General features: G+C 43.1%; 3 protein-coding genes across 3 annotated transcripts; 2 read left to right on the forward strand and 1 right to left on the reverse strand.

Annotated features, from left to right (window-relative positions):
- The first annotated feature begins 10,653 nt into the window (after positions 1-10,653).
- Positions 10,654-11,393, forward strand: LOC122321451 (uncharacterized). The gene is made up of 2 exons (XM_043211380.1): positions 10,654-11,208; positions 11,328-11,393. The coding sequence occupies exons 1-2, from the start codon at positions 10,654-10,656 to the stop codon at positions 11,391-11,393; spliced, it is 621 nt and encodes a 206-aa protein (XP_043067315.1).
- A 1,540-nt stretch (positions 11,394-12,933) lies between these two features.
- Positions 12,934-13,605, forward strand: LOC122321450 (uncharacterized). The gene is made up of 2 exons (XM_043211379.1): positions 12,934-13,323; positions 13,393-13,605. The coding sequence occupies exons 1-2, from the start codon at positions 12,934-12,936 to the stop codon at positions 13,603-13,605; spliced, it is 603 nt and encodes a 200-aa protein (XP_043067314.1).
- Positions 13,606-16,192: 2,587 nt separating this feature from the next.
- LOC138926571 (uncharacterized) lies at positions 16,193-16,612 on the reverse strand. The gene has a single exon (XM_070281190.1). The coding sequence runs from the start codon at positions 16,610-16,612 to the stop codon at positions 16,193-16,195; it is 420 nt and encodes a 139-aa protein (XP_070137291.1).
- Positions 16,613-17,426: the final 814 nt, after the last annotated feature.

The raw sequence follows: 17,426 nt of genomic DNA on the forward strand, positions 1-17,426 counted from the left end.
CAGCTTATGAAGGAGAAGATGATGGTTCACAGAACCAAATGCTCTGCTAAAATCAGTGTATACCACATCAGTTTGCATGCGGTTCAGAAAACCTCTGTGGATAAACGAAGTGAATTCAAGTAGGTTGTGTTAGAGCGATGCTTGACATGCTGTAAGTTGGAAATAATGCTTCTACAAAAATGTTGCAATTGGGAAGTAACCCGTTTCTCAAGCAGTTTGGGAATCGCAGATAGCTTAGCAATCCCCCGGTAGTTCTCAATAAGTGCTTTAGAGCCTTTCTTATGAAGCGGAATAATAAAAGATTCATTCCATCTCTTGGGAAGACATGCCAGCTCCAAGGATAAGTTGAATAAGATAGTGAGAGGATAGCAAAGGATATCAGAACAGTACCTTAGAACACAGCTAGGAACATTGTCAGGACCAGCAGAGAATGATATATCTATTGTTGAAAGAGATTCGAACAGATCCTGAATTCGAAATTTTGAAAAGTAAATGTTGTTTATATGTGGTAATTTATAAGGATAAGAAGAATTGTGGTTATATGAATCGGACGAATAGGTGGTTTGAAAAAATGACGCAAAGAGATTAGCAATACCTAGCTCAGAAGAATGTGAGATATTTTTATATGATAGGGAAGGACGAAAAATATTAGATTCACGTTTCATATTGACAAAAGAATAAAAGGAGCTCGGATCATTCCGAAAGTTTACCTTACAATTCATAATGTACCGCTTATACAGTTGATTGTTGAGAATGATAAACTGGTTGCGAATATACAGAAAGTTTGACTGAAACAATGATCCTGACTTAAGAAAGTTTTTGTAAGCTCTAGATTTCCTGTTCTTAAGGCGAGAAAGGTGTTTGTTAAACCATGGTGATTTTTTAGCCCTTTCGACCCCAACTTTTTCCCTGTCGAAAAAAAGTTTCTTATATTCTTGTATTCTTTTTGTATTGGGCCATGCAGAATTTAAGTAAACTTTAAGTCCCCACACCCACTAGATTGGGCGCTACCGGAAGTTGCTTGTGTGCAACATACAATCTTCCATACAATCGTAACGCATAGAATTTGTAGGATTTGGCTGAAACTTGTATTTTCTGGATTGATGCGCCAAAATCAAGACACACTGCTGGTTGGAGAACCCAAAGATATTATTGAGTTGTCTCTTTTTTTCAAAAGAAGTAGAATAAGTACATTGTAGCAGCTCATGAGCAACTTCCATTTGAAATTTGATAAGCGGTATATACTTTTCAAATGTTTTCTATACAGCAGCCATGCATTTGTCATTGATATTCCCAAGCACCAATAAAAGATTCTAATGTACCACTTTCTTGAACGGTGGTTCATTTTGTATAGCTCCATAAGCTTGTTCGCTAAGTCTACTCCTCCCATACCCTTGTTATAAGAGCCTACGATAGCAGGCCTTGCAACATCAATGTAAACTTTTTCTTTGTGATTCCATCGTTTGCACATCCCAACTGGTTGATGGTCTTCATGCGAAGATAGTAGTTGAACAGACTTATTATCAAACCATTTGACGCATACAAGATATTTGTTTGCTTCATATTTTGTATCAAATGATACAAAAAATTCTTCCACATATTTTCAATTCTGCATCTGAAAGAAGTTTACAATTGCTTATGCGATTTTTTCAGATAGTTCCGGTTGCAAATATGCCATTTTCCTTCAAAGCAACCAAGAGGCTAACTGACGTAAGCGAATTGTTTGATTTTTTTAAAACCTTCCTCGTGGCATTGCATCTAATATAATAAAAATCTTTAATTGTTTTGACCAAGCCATTTTCAATTTCGGTACTTTTATTACACCCAAGTATAATAAAATTCCGATATACCTTTTGATTTGATCTCCAGTACATTCAAGGTCTATACCGTGCTCTTGAAACCCATAAAAATTAGTTTAATTTATTATTAAATCAATTACATTATTGTCAAGAAAGCTGCAGAAATACTCTACAGGAGTCTTAACTTCATCGATTTGGTGATTACTATCTTCTTCCCAAATACACCCTAGAGCTTGAAATGGCCTCGTTCTCCATTTAAGTGTCTTTGGATCTACTTTTTCAAAGCAATTTTTAGCCACAACACTAATTTTGGGATACTTTTTTCTTCCACCAAATTTTCAACATGCTCAAATTCTTTTAATTCTCCCCTTTCCAAAATACTTTTTAAATTATTCTTCAGCATTGCAGAGATATCTTCGTTTTCATCACCACTTTCAGTGGAGACATCCCAATCGAAGTTGATAATCCTCTCAATATCATCATTTGATAACCCTTTCTCTTTTGGTCTCATACTTTGGTATAAACCTGCAATGGCCCAAGGTTGCCCACAAGCAACTTTATTACTTTGAAAATTTAGCTGTTTCTTAAAAGAAATCAATACGGGTGAACTTCAACATAGATTAAAGAATTCATTTATTAACGAATTTCACTCACATTCTTTAACTTTTAATGTACAATTTAAAAGAAAATCACTTTCTTTAAATATACCTCACAATACAACGAGCACTTATTACGCGAGGCACGTCCAGCACTTTCCAATTAATTTCGTCAAATGATGCGCAAACTAGAATTCTTTTGCTTACATTATAAGTATACACATAAAAACACCGTAATTTTGAAGAATAAGCAGACAAAAACAAACGAAGCGACTACCGCTAGCCGTAAAACATTTGAAATTGCCCACAGGCAACTCTGCGGTTGACTGGGTTAGACAATGATGATGGGACTTCAGGAACTTATTTATTTAACGCATCATAATTTATTTCATAAATCGAATGCGTAGCTGCTTTAATTGTGTTTATAGATTACGGAAAATTCCAATCAATTTCAGCCAAATGATTGCGAAGGGCTATAAAATCTGTCTTTCTAAAGCATTTGAAACGAGATTGAACATTAAAGCCAGCATCATTATGAGGTACGTCAATTAACACCAATGCTAATAGAGTAGGATGGTGAAGGTATTCAGGATGCGATCGCGGCGAGGATCGAATGACTGTCACAGAGGATGGCACATTGGAAAATATAAGGTCCAGAAATCTGCCATGAGTGTTCTGAATTGGGTTAAGTAAGAATAGGGCAAAACCAGTTAAGCCGCCGATAAAGTCGTTATGACAACTGGAAAGCAGGGAATTGTCTACCTCAGACGGGATCCAGAAAATGAGGGGAATGTTGAAGTCTCCCATGATTAGGATTAAATCAAAGTCCTTGACCAATGAAAGAACAGACTTACCAGACCTCTAGGTGGTGAAAATATACAATTTATTTCAAACCATAGCACTATAGGCCGGATGACCACTTTTTCTGGCCAAAAACCCATTTTTCGAAAGTTCTTATAATTAAGATTTTATGATGTCATTATATTAGTATAATCTCAGACTTCAATATTACGTAACAGAAATTTTGACAGAGCCACGCTCCGTTAAGTTATCGGTTTTCAAAAACAGCTGTTCGGAGTGTCGTGAACACGTTTGCTCGTTATCGGAAAAAAGAGTCCATTTAAAGCTAATAAAAAAGGCACTAAACTTAGTAATTTATAAAAAAGTTGTTATGGCATCGAAAGGGTGTGATTTGTACTATATGTTTTCGATTCTCAAATGTTGATTTGTTTGGGATTGTCCCTGTAATTGAGTGTTTTTAACAGAGCTTTTGTGTGTGTTAATCAATAACAAAAACTAATGTTTAGTTAGAGATATAAACGGTCTTTGAGCTAGTTTGACCTTAATATTTATACTGGGTTGAAGGTAATTCAATTCTTGTTCATATGAATGTAATATTAAAGTGCCCTTTTGCGCACTTTCTGCGTAATTCACTTTTTAACGTTGCAACCTCAGGCTTGCCAACATGGAGTTTTTCGATGTTTGGAGATCTGCTGCGACCAAATGTGCGAAAGAGAATGCAATATTGGCTAGATACAAAGTTTCTATAGCTGGTTCTGTATTTGAAGAAAAAGCAGTCGAAGCTAAAGTTTAAAGGACGTATTCCACAGATCATTATATATATCAGACCCTACAATATCATCGGTTAACCTAGCCAACCGTATCAAACAACAAAACAGATAGCTTCTTCCAAAAGAAGTATAAGAATGGCTCCACAGTCCCTTAAGGAGCGCTGATGATCAGTATCAGTAAAATATTGAAGACGATCCACTTGAGTTCAGGGAAATGGAACTTGAGACCGAAGAAGATGTTGATTAGGTGAGCATGTGAAACAGTTTAGATTATATTTTACCTTTCAGGCCTTTTTAATAATAATTACTTTAAACGGTTTGGGCGTAGCAATTGTAGAAAACATGTCCATAGTTCCTGCCAGAAAGTGTCGGTGACACACCTTTTTTTTAATACCTAAGCTTATGAAAAACCAAAATAAAAAAACCAGACCTTAATATTATTGTTTGTTTTTAAGTTATATTTTTTATACCCTTGCAGAGGGTATTATAATTTTGTCCAAAAGTGTGCGACGCAGTGAAGGAGACATCTCCGACCCTATAAAGTATATATATTCTTGATCAGGATCACCTCCTGAGTTGATATGAGCATGTCCGTCTGTCCGTCTGTCCGTCTGTCTGTCCGTCTGTCTGTCTGTTTCTACGCGAACTAGTCTCTCAGTTTTGAAGCTATCGTCTTAAAACTTTGCACACACCCTTCTTTTCTTTGCACGCAGTATATAAGTCGGAACGGCCCGGATCGGCCAACTATATCCTATAGCTGCCATATAACTGATTGATCGGAAAAGGTATAACTTTGGTGTTTTTAGAGTTAGAGAGTTCAAATTTGACATGAGAGCTATTTTTGGCAAACCATTACGACATGCCATTTCATTTCATAAGGATCGGCCGACTATATCTTATGGCTGCCATATAACTTAACGATCGGAAATGACCCAACTTTCGTATTTTTTAAGATAGAAGTTTGGGACTTTTTTTAGATTTTTTATTTTAGTTAATTAGTTTTAAAATGATGTAATCATAAGGATCGACCAACTATATCCGATGTTTGCGATATATATCCGGTTTTAACTGCAAGGGTATATAAACTTCGGCTCCGCCCGAAGTTAGCTTTTCTTTCTTGTTTGTTATCTACTTTTATATAACTTTGGAAGACATAAAATCTAGTTCCGCCCAGAGGTGGCGGTGCCACGCCTCAAAATATGTTCCTTAGCTTACTAAGAACCCAAATAAAAAAACAGAACCCAAATATTTTGTTTCGTTTAGAAGTTATTAATTTTGGCGAAAAAAAGTGGTCATCCGGCCTATAGTGCATAGGAGGAATGTAGGAACAGGTCAGGAAAATATGAGACGAGCCAGTCAAAGTTTTCACCGCAATGAACTCTATTCCAAACTCATTCGAGAAAGGAATAAGTTCAGCAGGACTCAGCAGGTTCAGCTCTTTATGAACAGCAATGAAGACACCACCTGCAAAAGATGGACGATCCAATCGAAACCCAGAGAACTTAGGAACAAAAATTTTATAGAGGACAGAGGAATTAAGCCATAGCATCAAAATCAAAAGAAGCACTCTTTGTAAAAAATTGGCTCAATTTACCCAGAATACTTCGATCGTTTTGATAACGACAGGAAAATACTTGAATATTCAGTTTTTTTTAACCAGTTTCTGCAGGGCTAGGATTCTGAGCGTCTTTTGCTAGGAATTCATGAATGATACTGTGCTCAGGACAGGCTACAAGATCAAGTGCTTTTTCGAGGTAGGAATTAGGTTGCAAAGCCTGCTGAGTTGATATAAGCATGTCCGTTTGTCTGTCCGTCTGTCTGTTTCTAAGCAAACTAGTCTCTGTTTTAATGCTATCGACGCGAATGTTTGCAACGACTGTTGTAGGTGTCGACTTGAAATGTTTTTTTCCTTTGCACGCAGTATATAAGTCAGAACGGCCGAATTCAGCCGAATATATCCTATAGTGGTAATATAAATGATTGATCGGAAAAGCTGTTAAGTTATTTTTGAGTTATCGAGTTTGAGTTTTGCATTTTTCGGCAATAAAATACGACCGACCTGTTTTCATAAGGATCGGCCAACTATATGTAATAGCTGCCATAGCTGAACGATGGGAAATGGTTTTTGGTATTTGGTAAAAATACCAACTGCTGTTTTTTTTAAGTTAGAAGTTTGTGACTTTTTTTAAATTTTGTATTGTAATAAATTGCTTATATTATGACATTCTCATAATGATCGACAAACTACATCCGATTGTTGCGATATATATCCGGGTTTACCTGCAAGGGTATATCAACTCCGGCCCCTACTACCACTTTGCAGCTGTGTGAGGCTTCCCCGACCGCTCAGTCTTGGCTGAGCAGCCGTCAACGATGGAGGTACCCCTCACGTCAGCGTCCAAGTGCGAATTGCGTTCTGTAATACGTTTTTTGAGTGCGAAAAAGATGACACCTATTGAAATCCATCGTCAACTAGTTGAAGTTTACGGAGAAAAGTGTATGGACATAAAAAACGTGTTAAGTGGAGCCGCGAGCTCGACTTCGGGCGCACTAATGTTCACGACGAGGGGAGAAGTGCCCGACCATCGGTCTCGGATGCGATTATTCAAGCAGTGGAGGCAGAAATGATCAAAACTGCCGTGCGACAATTAGGGACTTGGAAGAGAAGCTTGGAGGAGTGTGTAGCAGCGAAACAATCCGTCATATCCTTGTGAACAACTTGCTGTATCACAAAGTTTCTGCCCGATGGGTAGCCAACGTTACCCTTGACCTGCTCAAGAAATTTGGCTGGGAAATCATCGATCACCCTCCCTATAGTCCCGACGTGGCCCCAAGTGACTACCACATGTTCCCCGCCCTGAAAAAACATCTCGGAGGGAAGAAGTTTTATAGTGACGCGGAGGTTCAGAAAGAAGTCAACACCTGGCTGCGCGAGGCGGACGGAGATTTGTATTCTGCCGGCATAGACAATTATGGCGATTATGTAGAAAAGTAGCCAAGACGGCCTTTCCAACGGTGTATCGCTTTTTGCAAATAAATGTCATTTTCTATGAAAAAAAAATGGAGACCTTACTTTATTGTCAGCCCTCGTAATTATATCTATATATTGTCTTAAGTATTTTTTTTTTTAGTCGTTAACACAAACAAAGAATGACTAAAAACTAAGCTCTAATAAAAGAAAGTGTCTAAGAAAGAAAGTTGCTTCGCAGAGTCAGGATTGGCGTGCTTATGCGCCCCACTACTGCTTGCCTAGGCTAGCCTAGCCTCCGCTCGGAATCGCTCTAGCCGTCTCAGCTCCATCATCGTGTAGGCGGCGAAACGGCTCATGCCTGCCCAGAACTGGACGTCCTCCAGCAACCTCCTTCCGATGAGGTCCGCCGTCACTACTTCCCCGAGGAGTCTCCGCCTGGCGATTGAAAAGCGTGGGCAGTCTAGGACCACATGCTCCGCTGTCTCGTCTACACCGCATTCAGGGCACTTTGGGTTGTCATCGTGTCCAAATTTGTAAAGGAAACTCCTGAAGTATCCGTGGCCGCTGATAACCTGCATGAGCCAGAAGTTCACTTCCCCGTGACTTCTTTGGAGGCAATTCTTAAGGTCGGGGACTAGTTGGTGGGTCCAGCGTCCCTTGGTCGATTCGTCCCATCGTTGTTGCCCCTTCTGTATGCTCGTAGCTCTCGAACTCTCTTTAAGCCGACGGCGTGTCGCTGCCGGAGTTTGCCCGCTCATCGCTGCTATGACGAGAGCTGCGTCGTCAGAGATCGTGCGGTAGCCCGAGCACACCCTTAAGGCGCACAGTCTATATGTGCTGGTCAAACCTTTGGTGTACGAATTTGTCTTGGCTGCATCAGCCCACACGGGGGCTGTGTAGAGCATCGTTGCGCTGCAGACAGTCTGGAGAAGTAATCTACGTCCTTGCTTCGGGCCCCTACAGTTGAGCATGATCCTGCCTAGTGCTCTGGTGACATTCGCTGCCTTGCGGTTTGCTTCTGCGAAGAGCTCCCTGAAGCTAAGCCTCATGTCCAGCGTTACTCCAAGGAACCTGATGGCCCTGGTTGATGTGACCACATGTCCGCCTACATTGATTGAAGCCGTCTGTCTGTCTGTCTGTTTCTACGCAAAATAGTCCCTCAGTTTTAAAGCTATCGACTTGAATGTTGCACCGACTGTTTGTGTCGGCTTGAAATGTTTTCTTCCTTTGCACGCAGTATAGAAGTCAGAACGACCGAAATCGGCCGACTATATCCTATACCTTTAATATAACTGATTGATTGGAAATAATGTTCACTTTTTTTTAAGTTAGAGAGTTTGAGTTTTGCATGAGTGCTATATTTGGCAAAATCATACGACCCACCAAATTTCATAAGGATCGGCCGACTATATATTATAGCTGCCATAGCTGAACGATGGGAAATGGTTTTTGGTATTTGGTAAAAATACCAACTGCTGTTTTTTTTTCAAGATAGAAGTTTGGGTCTTATTTTAGATTTTGTATTGTAATAAATTGGTTATATTATGATGTTCTTATAATGATCGGCCAACTATATCCGATTGTTGCGATATATATCCGGACTTACCTGCAAGGGTATATCAACTCCGGCTCCGACCGAAGTAAGCTTTCCTTTCTTTTTGTTTTAATTATATCCATATATTTTTATAATTCTCTTTTCCTTTTTTTGTAATTCTCTACTTACATTGTTTGGAAACTATCGCTTAGTAATTAAGTTTTGCCATGTTAATATTTTAGACCTAAGATCCAAACTATGTGTACATACTAGAAATAAACAGTACCTTTGGTAACATTGCCAATTTTCTTTAGTACCATTTAGACAGAAAAACAATCAAGAACAATATATAATACAGTCCACTATCAAAAAAGGCAAATTGGTGAAGGGACACGCCAGACTCAAGGCCAATATCACCCGGAACTTGGCTTGGGCTGAGGACGCGCACCAACCAAACGCCACATCGGCGGAGGTGTCTTCGCGGCTGGAGCATCTCAACAAAACAGGGAAGGAATTCATCCGATTCGGTGATGAAATAGCTGTTCTAGACGAAGTCGATGGCTATGTGGATCGCTTTCTATGAAGGAAAGTATCTGCGGGCGCATTCATTACTTTCGGCGATGGCAGGTACAAAACCTAGCCCATCCACTGTGAGTAGCGAGAACGGCAGCAACGGGCTGCAAATCAACAACGACGCAGTAATCAGTTTGCTGCAACAACAACAACAATTGTTCGAGCAGTTGCGGCAGATCGAGCCACTGCGCAATTGCCAAGACCTACAAGTGTTGACGTCAGTGCGGCGAATCCAGGTACCGCACAAATGGACATCAGCTGAAAGCGAATTGCCTAAAATTCAAATAAAACGGTTCGCTGGCAACTATTTGGAGTGGCCAGCTTTCAAAGACATTTAAGAGAGCACAATTCACAATAAGGCGAATTTGACAAATACGCACGAATTTCATCATCTGAAATCTCTTATAATCGAAGAAGCTGCGAACTTGGTGCGAAATCTTACTATTACGGATGCAGCATCGTAAATTCACTTATGGAGCAGTTTGCAGCAACCTTGTGGAAGGTGTCAGACGGCGCAAACGAAATCGTGCGTGGTCTGGATGCCATTTAGGAAACAGGACGAGACTGTTGGATCATCTACCTGGCGTTGGAAAAACTGGACGCAGATACTCGACGCAGGTATCCATTCTTGGATGCGCGTTGCGAGGAGCTGGAGCTAAGCAAACGCGAAATAACTGGAGATAAAACGGCAGCCTCTATTGTTGACCAAACAAAGAAGGTCACACATTCGTTAGTTGCACTTGATTGAAACAAGTGCAGCAAATGCTATTCCACAGAACATCGTCTGTATGAATGTCCACAATTTGGGTATGTCTGTAGGACAGAGAATCTCGTTTGCCAAGGATAAATCTGTATGCTACAATTGTCTGAAACCTGGTCATGATGCAAATCAACGTTCAACTGCAGACAATGTAAAGCTCACACCATACACTATTGCATCTGCAAGGTACGCAACACGCAATTGGCACAATCGCTCAAACTGGTGAGGATCAGGATGATCCAAACGCACACAACTCACCGGTGACTATTAGTCACATAGCACAAGCAGAAGGCTTCGCAGCAATTTTATGTGCACAAGACACTTCAAGTTCAACACAATCAAATGGATGGAACAGAAGCACCCTACCCACGGCTATGGTCAACGTTCGAAACGCTAACGGGGATTTGGTAGCATGCCGACTCCTTCTGGACACAGGCTCAGAACTTTCATAAGTATCTGAACGCTGTATACACGCACTTGGTTTGGCTCGTACGTCATCCCGCATATTGGTCACGGGAATTTCATCAATTAAAGCAGACACAACAAGGGGATGCAGCACACTACGCATCCAATCCCGTATATCAGAGGATCAACTGGTAGTCCAGGCTCACGTGCTTGGAAAGATCACCTCATCATTGGAAAGGCAGAGCATCGACGCGTCGGCACTACAAGTCTTTAAAAATCTACAACTAGCAGATTCACAATTCAGTACTAGTGGCCCAGTCGATATTATTTTGGGCAGAGAGCACTGTGACTAGGAGAAAGATATTTGACAACAAGCTAATCGCTATTTCATCAATTTTTGGATGGCTGATCACATCACTATTTGCACCACGGCCGAGCAACACTATGGCCCTCACAACAACAATCGACATTGACGCCACTCTCAGACGATTCTGGGAGCTGGAAAGCAATCATCGCAAGGCAGAAGTTCAACCTGAGGACGAAGAGGTCGAGAAACACTGTCTCAACTCACACACTCGAGACGATAATGGCAAATACATCGTGGAGCTTCCTTTTAAATCCTCAGATCCCGAATTCGCAGACACCCTTCAAGAAGCTTTGCAGCGGTTCAAATCGGTTGAACGCCGTTTAGCACAAAATCATAAGCTACGTAAGGATTACGTAAACTTCATGAGGGACCATAAAAGTCTAGGACACATGCGAGAAATCTCACTGAGCCACATCATCATCGTCATCATCATACCACATCATCCTGTATTGGGTCGGAAACTCAGAGTAGTCTTCCACGGCTCTTACCGGGACGAAAAAGGCAAGGCGTTAAACAAAACACTCTCGATCGGGCCTAGTATTCAGCGAGACCTGTTTGCTGTGTGCCTGCGGTTCCGTATGTACAAGTACGTATTTTCATCGGACATAGCCAAAATGTTCCGTCAAATCTGGGTGAGTGAAACATAGAAACTTTCAGAGAATTGTCTGGCGAGAGGACCCATCAGATCCTATCAAGCACTTCCAACTTTGCACGGTGAAGTATGGAACATCATGCGCCCCATTCCTAGCAGTTCGAGTACTGGCGCAACTGGCTGCTGACCACCAAAAGGAGTTTCCAACTGCAGCAAAAATCTTGATGGAAGACTTCTATGTGGATCCAATAGTGAGGATAAGCTGCGACGCAATCGGGACTAGCTCGTCGAACTTATGTTCTGTGCTAAGCTAGAGCTCGGGAAATGGGTATCGAATACCAAACACAATAAATCGGAAGATAACAAGGATTCCTCACACTCATCAGTAAAGGTTCAAGGGCTGCGTTGGCACCCTAAGAAGGACACATTGTCTTACAATGTGAATCTAGTAAAGAGTCCAAGCTGCACCAAGAGGCAAGTTTTGTCGGATGTATAAAGCATATTCGACCCTCTCAGTCTATTAGCACCAACCGTAGTTCAATTAAAAATACTATTTCAAAACCTCTGGCTGTTGAATTTGAATTGGGACGATGAACTACAGAACAAATTAGCCGACAAGTGGCTCAAATGGCGTGCAGATCTAGAAAACCTACCACAATTCCAGACACCACGCTTGGTTGTGAGCGACACCGACAAGATCGAATTGCACGGATTTTCAGACGCATCCACGAAAGCATACTCAGGCGTAGTATACAGCCGAATGGTAAAGGACGTTGGAACCATTTCGGTAGCCATACTTGCAGCAAAAACAAGGGTGGCACCTTTAAAGCAACAATCTCTGCCACGGCTGGAACTGTGCGGTGTTCTTCTTCTGAGCTAAATTTTGCAATCCATCAATGCTGGGTTTAAACACAAGGATTTGTGTTATCTATGCATGGAGCGACTCCACAATAGTCATATCATGACTAGCGTACTCACCAGCCCAACTAACGATGTTTGTTAGGAACTGCACCGCCGAAATCTTGGAAACCATCTCTAAGCATGCATGGCGGCATGTTGACTCAAAATCGAACCCAGCGGGTTGTGCATCCCGGGGCTTAGGAGTATCCGAGCTCATTGACTTCCAATTGTGGTGGAAGGGTTCTTTATGGCTTCGAAAAGAATCTCAACTTCTCTTACCTTTGACGAGATCAAGTCGGCAAAAATCCGATGGCTGCACCACGCTCAAGCTGGGTTTCAACAGGACGTCCAGCTACTACTCGCTTAAAAGCTTCTAGGAAACCGAATCCAAAACGAAAGGAATCCAACACCCACAGTTGTCGGCAGAGGCAAAGCATCCCATTTTGCTTCCACAGGCTCATCGGATCACTTTGCTGATATAGAACATGAGCACCGAGTTAACCTTCATCCTGGAGTCTCATCTCTCTTCGTCATTGTGCGGCAATGATATTGGATTCTCGGCGCACAGAATCTTATACGCAAAATCACACACAACTTTTTAACGGGCTTTCGACAGAGACAACACACAATGCATCAAAGTATGGGAGATCTACCCAGCATTCGTATAACGTAAGAACTGCCATTCGTAAACACTGGATGCGACTATGCAGGACCGATTCTTCTGAAGGACGCTAAAGTGCACAAGCCGCGCATGAGCAAGGGCTACATATGACTATTCGTATGTATGGTTACGTCGGCGATCCATACAGAAACATTTCTGTCGGCATTGAGACGATTTTTCTCTATACGAGGCAAATGTACACGCATGTACAGCGACAACGGAACAAATTTCTTCGGAGCCAGGAGATCCCTGGATGAAATGCAGCAGCTACTGACACAACACAAGGATCACGTAGAGAACTCCCTAGCTGACGAAGGTATCCAATGGACCTTCATCCCACCTCGTGCTCCGCATTGGGGAGGAAAGTGGGAATCAGCAGTTCGATGTGTCAAACTGCATCTTCGACGAGTCATTGGCAGCAGCACACTAACCCATGAGCAAATGCGCACCTTGCTGGCGCAGATCAGTGCGGTTGTCAACTCAAGAACCTTATGCTACACATCGGATACAGACAGCAACTATCTGTCACCAGCCCATTTCCTGATCGGGCGAGCATTTAAGACGTTCCCGGAGGCGGATCTTGGCCACATACCTGTGGGCCGTTTGGGATACTGGCAGAGTATACAATCGATGTACTAAGGCTTCTGGAAACAATGGCACCAGAAGTACCTGACTAGTCTTCAGCAGCGACCAAAGTGGACCAAGGCAACAACCAACATCAAGATTGGCAGCGTTGTGCTCGTCAAGGAGTCCAACACACTACCAGCATCATGGCACTTAGCGTGGGTGATTGAAACCTACCCAGGAAGGGACAACATCGTGCGAGCAGTAAGGCTCAAGATGGCATCAGGAGAATTCACCCGGCCAATAACTTAGTAATAAAGTTTTGCCACCTTAATATTTTAGACCTAAGATCCAAACAATGTGTACACACTAGAAATAAGCAGTACCTTTGGTAAAATTGCCCATTTTCTTTAGTACCAATTAGACAGCGAAACAATCAAGAGCAATAAAATATACATTTCACTACAAAAAAGGCTCTACGCATTAAGGATCATATATTTTTTTGTAATTGTTATACCCTTGCAGAGGGTATTATAATTTTGGTCAAAAGTGCGCAACGCAGTGAAGGAGACATCTTCGACCCTATAAAGTATATATATTCTTGATCAGGATCACCTCTTGAGTATATATAAGTATGTCAGTCTGTCTGTCTGTCTGTTTCTACGCAAAATAGTCTCTCAGTTTTAAAGCTATCGACTTGAATGTTGCACCGACTGTTTGTGTCGGCTTAAAATGTTTTCTTTCCTTTGCACGCAGTATATAAGTCAGAACGACCGAAATCGGCCAACTATATCCTATAGCTTTAATATATGTTACTGATTGATCGGAAATGCTGTTAAGTTGTTATTAAGTTAAAGAGTTTGAGTTTTGCATGAGTGCTATATTTGTCAAAATAATACGACCCACCAAATTACATAAGGATCGGCCAACTATCGATAGCCCTAATCCGTTCCGCGACATCCCCACCCCCGTGAAGCAGCCGCATTCACCACGTCCAGGACAGCTAGCTTCGAAGCGGGACGCATTGTCATGGCTCGATCCTTAGTCCTCATTGCCGCTCGACGAGGTTTTCCATCTCTCCCGGTGAAAACCTCCTTTACGACGCCTCGCTTCCACTCCCTTCGTGGTATGGCTGGATCACAGACAAACACCAAGTCTCCTCGACGAATGGGCTTGACGCGCTTACACCATCTCTCCCTCGCGCACAAGAGTCGGTAGGTATGCAAGTTAAATTTTTTGTTAGATGGTGAATTAAAAAAATATAATTTTTATTTTAAATTATACAACTTGGTGTTAAACCTTTATTTTTACTTATTATTTATTAAACTGACTTATTACAAGACGATTTCGATTTTATAACATATTTTCCGTCAACCGTTCGCGGTCTCGGTCAAAATAGGACTGCTTCCTAATTCTAAATTCTAATTCTAAATTATTTGGATAAGAACCTCGGCCATGAGTTGTGTTTAGATTGGAGGCTTAAGATGAAACTGTCGCATCTCATTGTGAAATTCGATGAAGCTGATCGATGCAATTTGGTGGGTACTTGAAACGCAACAGGCGCAATTGATTGGGCTTCGGAGGGAAGCTGATGTTTACTTTTGATTTTGATTTGTTTATGGGGAACCGAGATCGGACCTCAGAGCCAAAGACAAAGCCGAAGGCAAATGCAGAGTTTGAAAGTACTGTTTATAAAATTCATAAGTGGAAAGCCATAAGTGGCCTGGAATTATGGGTTGGATAACTTGCACCCATCGCTTCCAGAATCGATCCCGCATCATCCTCGCTATGAGCCACTGCTTCCTGGTAGCGCATCTCACGGGCTCCTGTCCGTCATCCTTGGGAAGATCTGGGACATTGGGTGCTCCCTTCAGCAAATCGTTGGGTGTCAGCACATTTTTCACACACTGCACCATCCTTTTCAAGGCACCACCTTCAGCTGGGTTCGCCGGGCAATTGAAAATCTATTCGACTCCTTTAGTCGACAGCTCGCCCTGGATCCGTACAGGCTCGAACACTTCGCTGAACCTCTTGGCCTCGCGGTCGGCTCCAACGAAGTTCTTTCCATTGTCGCTCCTAACCCTGACGACGGGTTCACGTCGGCTCATGAAGTTCCTTATGGCGATTATGTAGGAATCGGTGGACAAATCGTCAGCCATCTCCAAGTGGATAGCTCTTGTGGTCAGACACGTAAACAGTGCCACCCACCTCTTCTCCGTGCGACGTCCAACCGTCAACAATACCAAATACCAACTGGCAGAGGTCCCATCTCGGGCTGAGTTGGTTTGTGCTCTTCGCAATTTGCAAACGTTTCACTTGCTCACCACCTTCCGTAGCAGCCTCCGTAAGTTCGGGATCCAGAACTTCTGCCGGATCGCTCCGATGGTTGCCTCCGTGTTTTGGTGGCACATCCTTTTGTGGTGATGCTGCACGATCATCTCCGCCAACGCTTCCTTGTGAGACAGTATGATCGGCGCCGACGTGCGCTGTATGGCACACATGTCGCGTCGTCGATCCTTCCCCTGACTCGCATTACTCCGTCCTCGTTGAAGTATGGGAACAGTCCACGCAGTCGGTTGCCCTTTGCGGCCTTTCCTTGGCTGTCCTCAGTAAACGCTTCTCGCTGCGATTGCCGTACCAGTGCGAGCTCAGCTTCAGCGCACTCCATCGACGTCAGTCCGTGATCCCCTCCACCGTATCGTAGACCCATGCGGTGCTCCTCACCAGTCGATTATAATTTGAGAACCTCTGCAAGAATATGAAGTTTACATAACCAAAGCAAACTCACATTTCATTTCGTCTTCGTCCATCGTCGGAGGGATCCATCCTTCGCTCGAACTTGGACAGCTCTCCTCTGGTCTCGTAGAAAGGTGGGCCACTTAGCCATTGCGAATCGATGCTAAGGTCCACGGCCTTGCACGGCATCGTCGCGACATCTGCCATTTTCGGCAGACGGAATCCATCTCCACTTGGACGCCTCCGTGGATTCCAAGATCTCTGCCACCCAGTTACCGATGAACTGCTTGTATCTCCTGTGGGTGCTGCTTATCCAGTGCAACACAGTCTTAGAGTACGTCCATAATACGTAGCTGCTGATCGCCAGACCGTGCTCCTGCTTGACGGTGTCCATCAGTCTTGTGCCCAATACTACTGCTTGTAGTTCCAGTCGCGGGATCGACATAGTCCTCATCGGCGCGCATTTCGTCTTGGAGCTTATAAAATGCGCCCGCACGTCTCTGTTTTCGTAAGTGGCCCGCCAATAGGCCGCGGCTGCGAACGCCGACTGACTGGAGTTCACGAAGATATGCAGCTGTAGCATTCGCACGCGTCCACCGCCGAAGAATTAGCGTGAACATCGGAACTCTTAGATTTTGGCTATTCCTTGCCGCCAGTCGTCAAAGGCTGCGGCCAAATTATCGAGTAGCGGCTTGTCCCTCATTATAAATCTCTCCCATTAACAATTTGGCAGTCACCATGTAGCAGCTCAGGAATCCGATCGGGTCAAACGTGGACATGACCAGGCTTAGGAACTCCCTCTTGGTAGGGATGCATTCCCCTGTCATCACGCTTCTCGGGACTCAATGATATTTGACGCCGAACTTGAAGTCATTTGTTGCCGGTTGCCAGTACATTCCTAGAACCTTCTCCTCAGCTGCGGTCCATTTAACGCTAGCGATGGATTCAAGTGGGTTCAACGCTCTGACCACACTTGCCGAACTAGAAGTGAATCGACACAAGTCAAAACTTGCATCAGCATGAATCTCTCTCACCCGTATCGAAATGGCTCTCGACGTAGTCGTCCACGTACTCCTTAATAGCTAGGGCTGCTCGTGGATCCGTGCTGCTGTATTGCGAGGCATTCAAGGTCTTCACATAGTCCGCGAACATGGTGAGCAAGCTGTTCCGAACGTCATCACTTGCATCTCGGGTACGTCCTGCTCCCGTTGGTCCTCTCCGATTCTCCACAGGAACCTCTGGGCACATCTGTCTTGTGGCTGCATCAGTACCTGATGAAACATCTCCTTGATGTCTGCACAAACCCCAACTACTCCTTCCCGAAAATGGAAGAGTACTGCTGGGAGGGGCTTGTATCGCTGTGGGCCTTTCATTAGCGCTGAATTGAGGGAAACGCC

The sequence above is a fragment of the Drosophila bipectinata genome, chromosome XL, assembly GCF_030179905.1.
Source record: "Drosophila bipectinata strain 14024-0381.07 chromosome XL, DbipHiC1v2, whole genome shotgun sequence".
NCBI lineage: Eukaryota > Metazoa > Arthropoda > Insecta > Diptera > Drosophilidae > Drosophila > Drosophila bipectinata.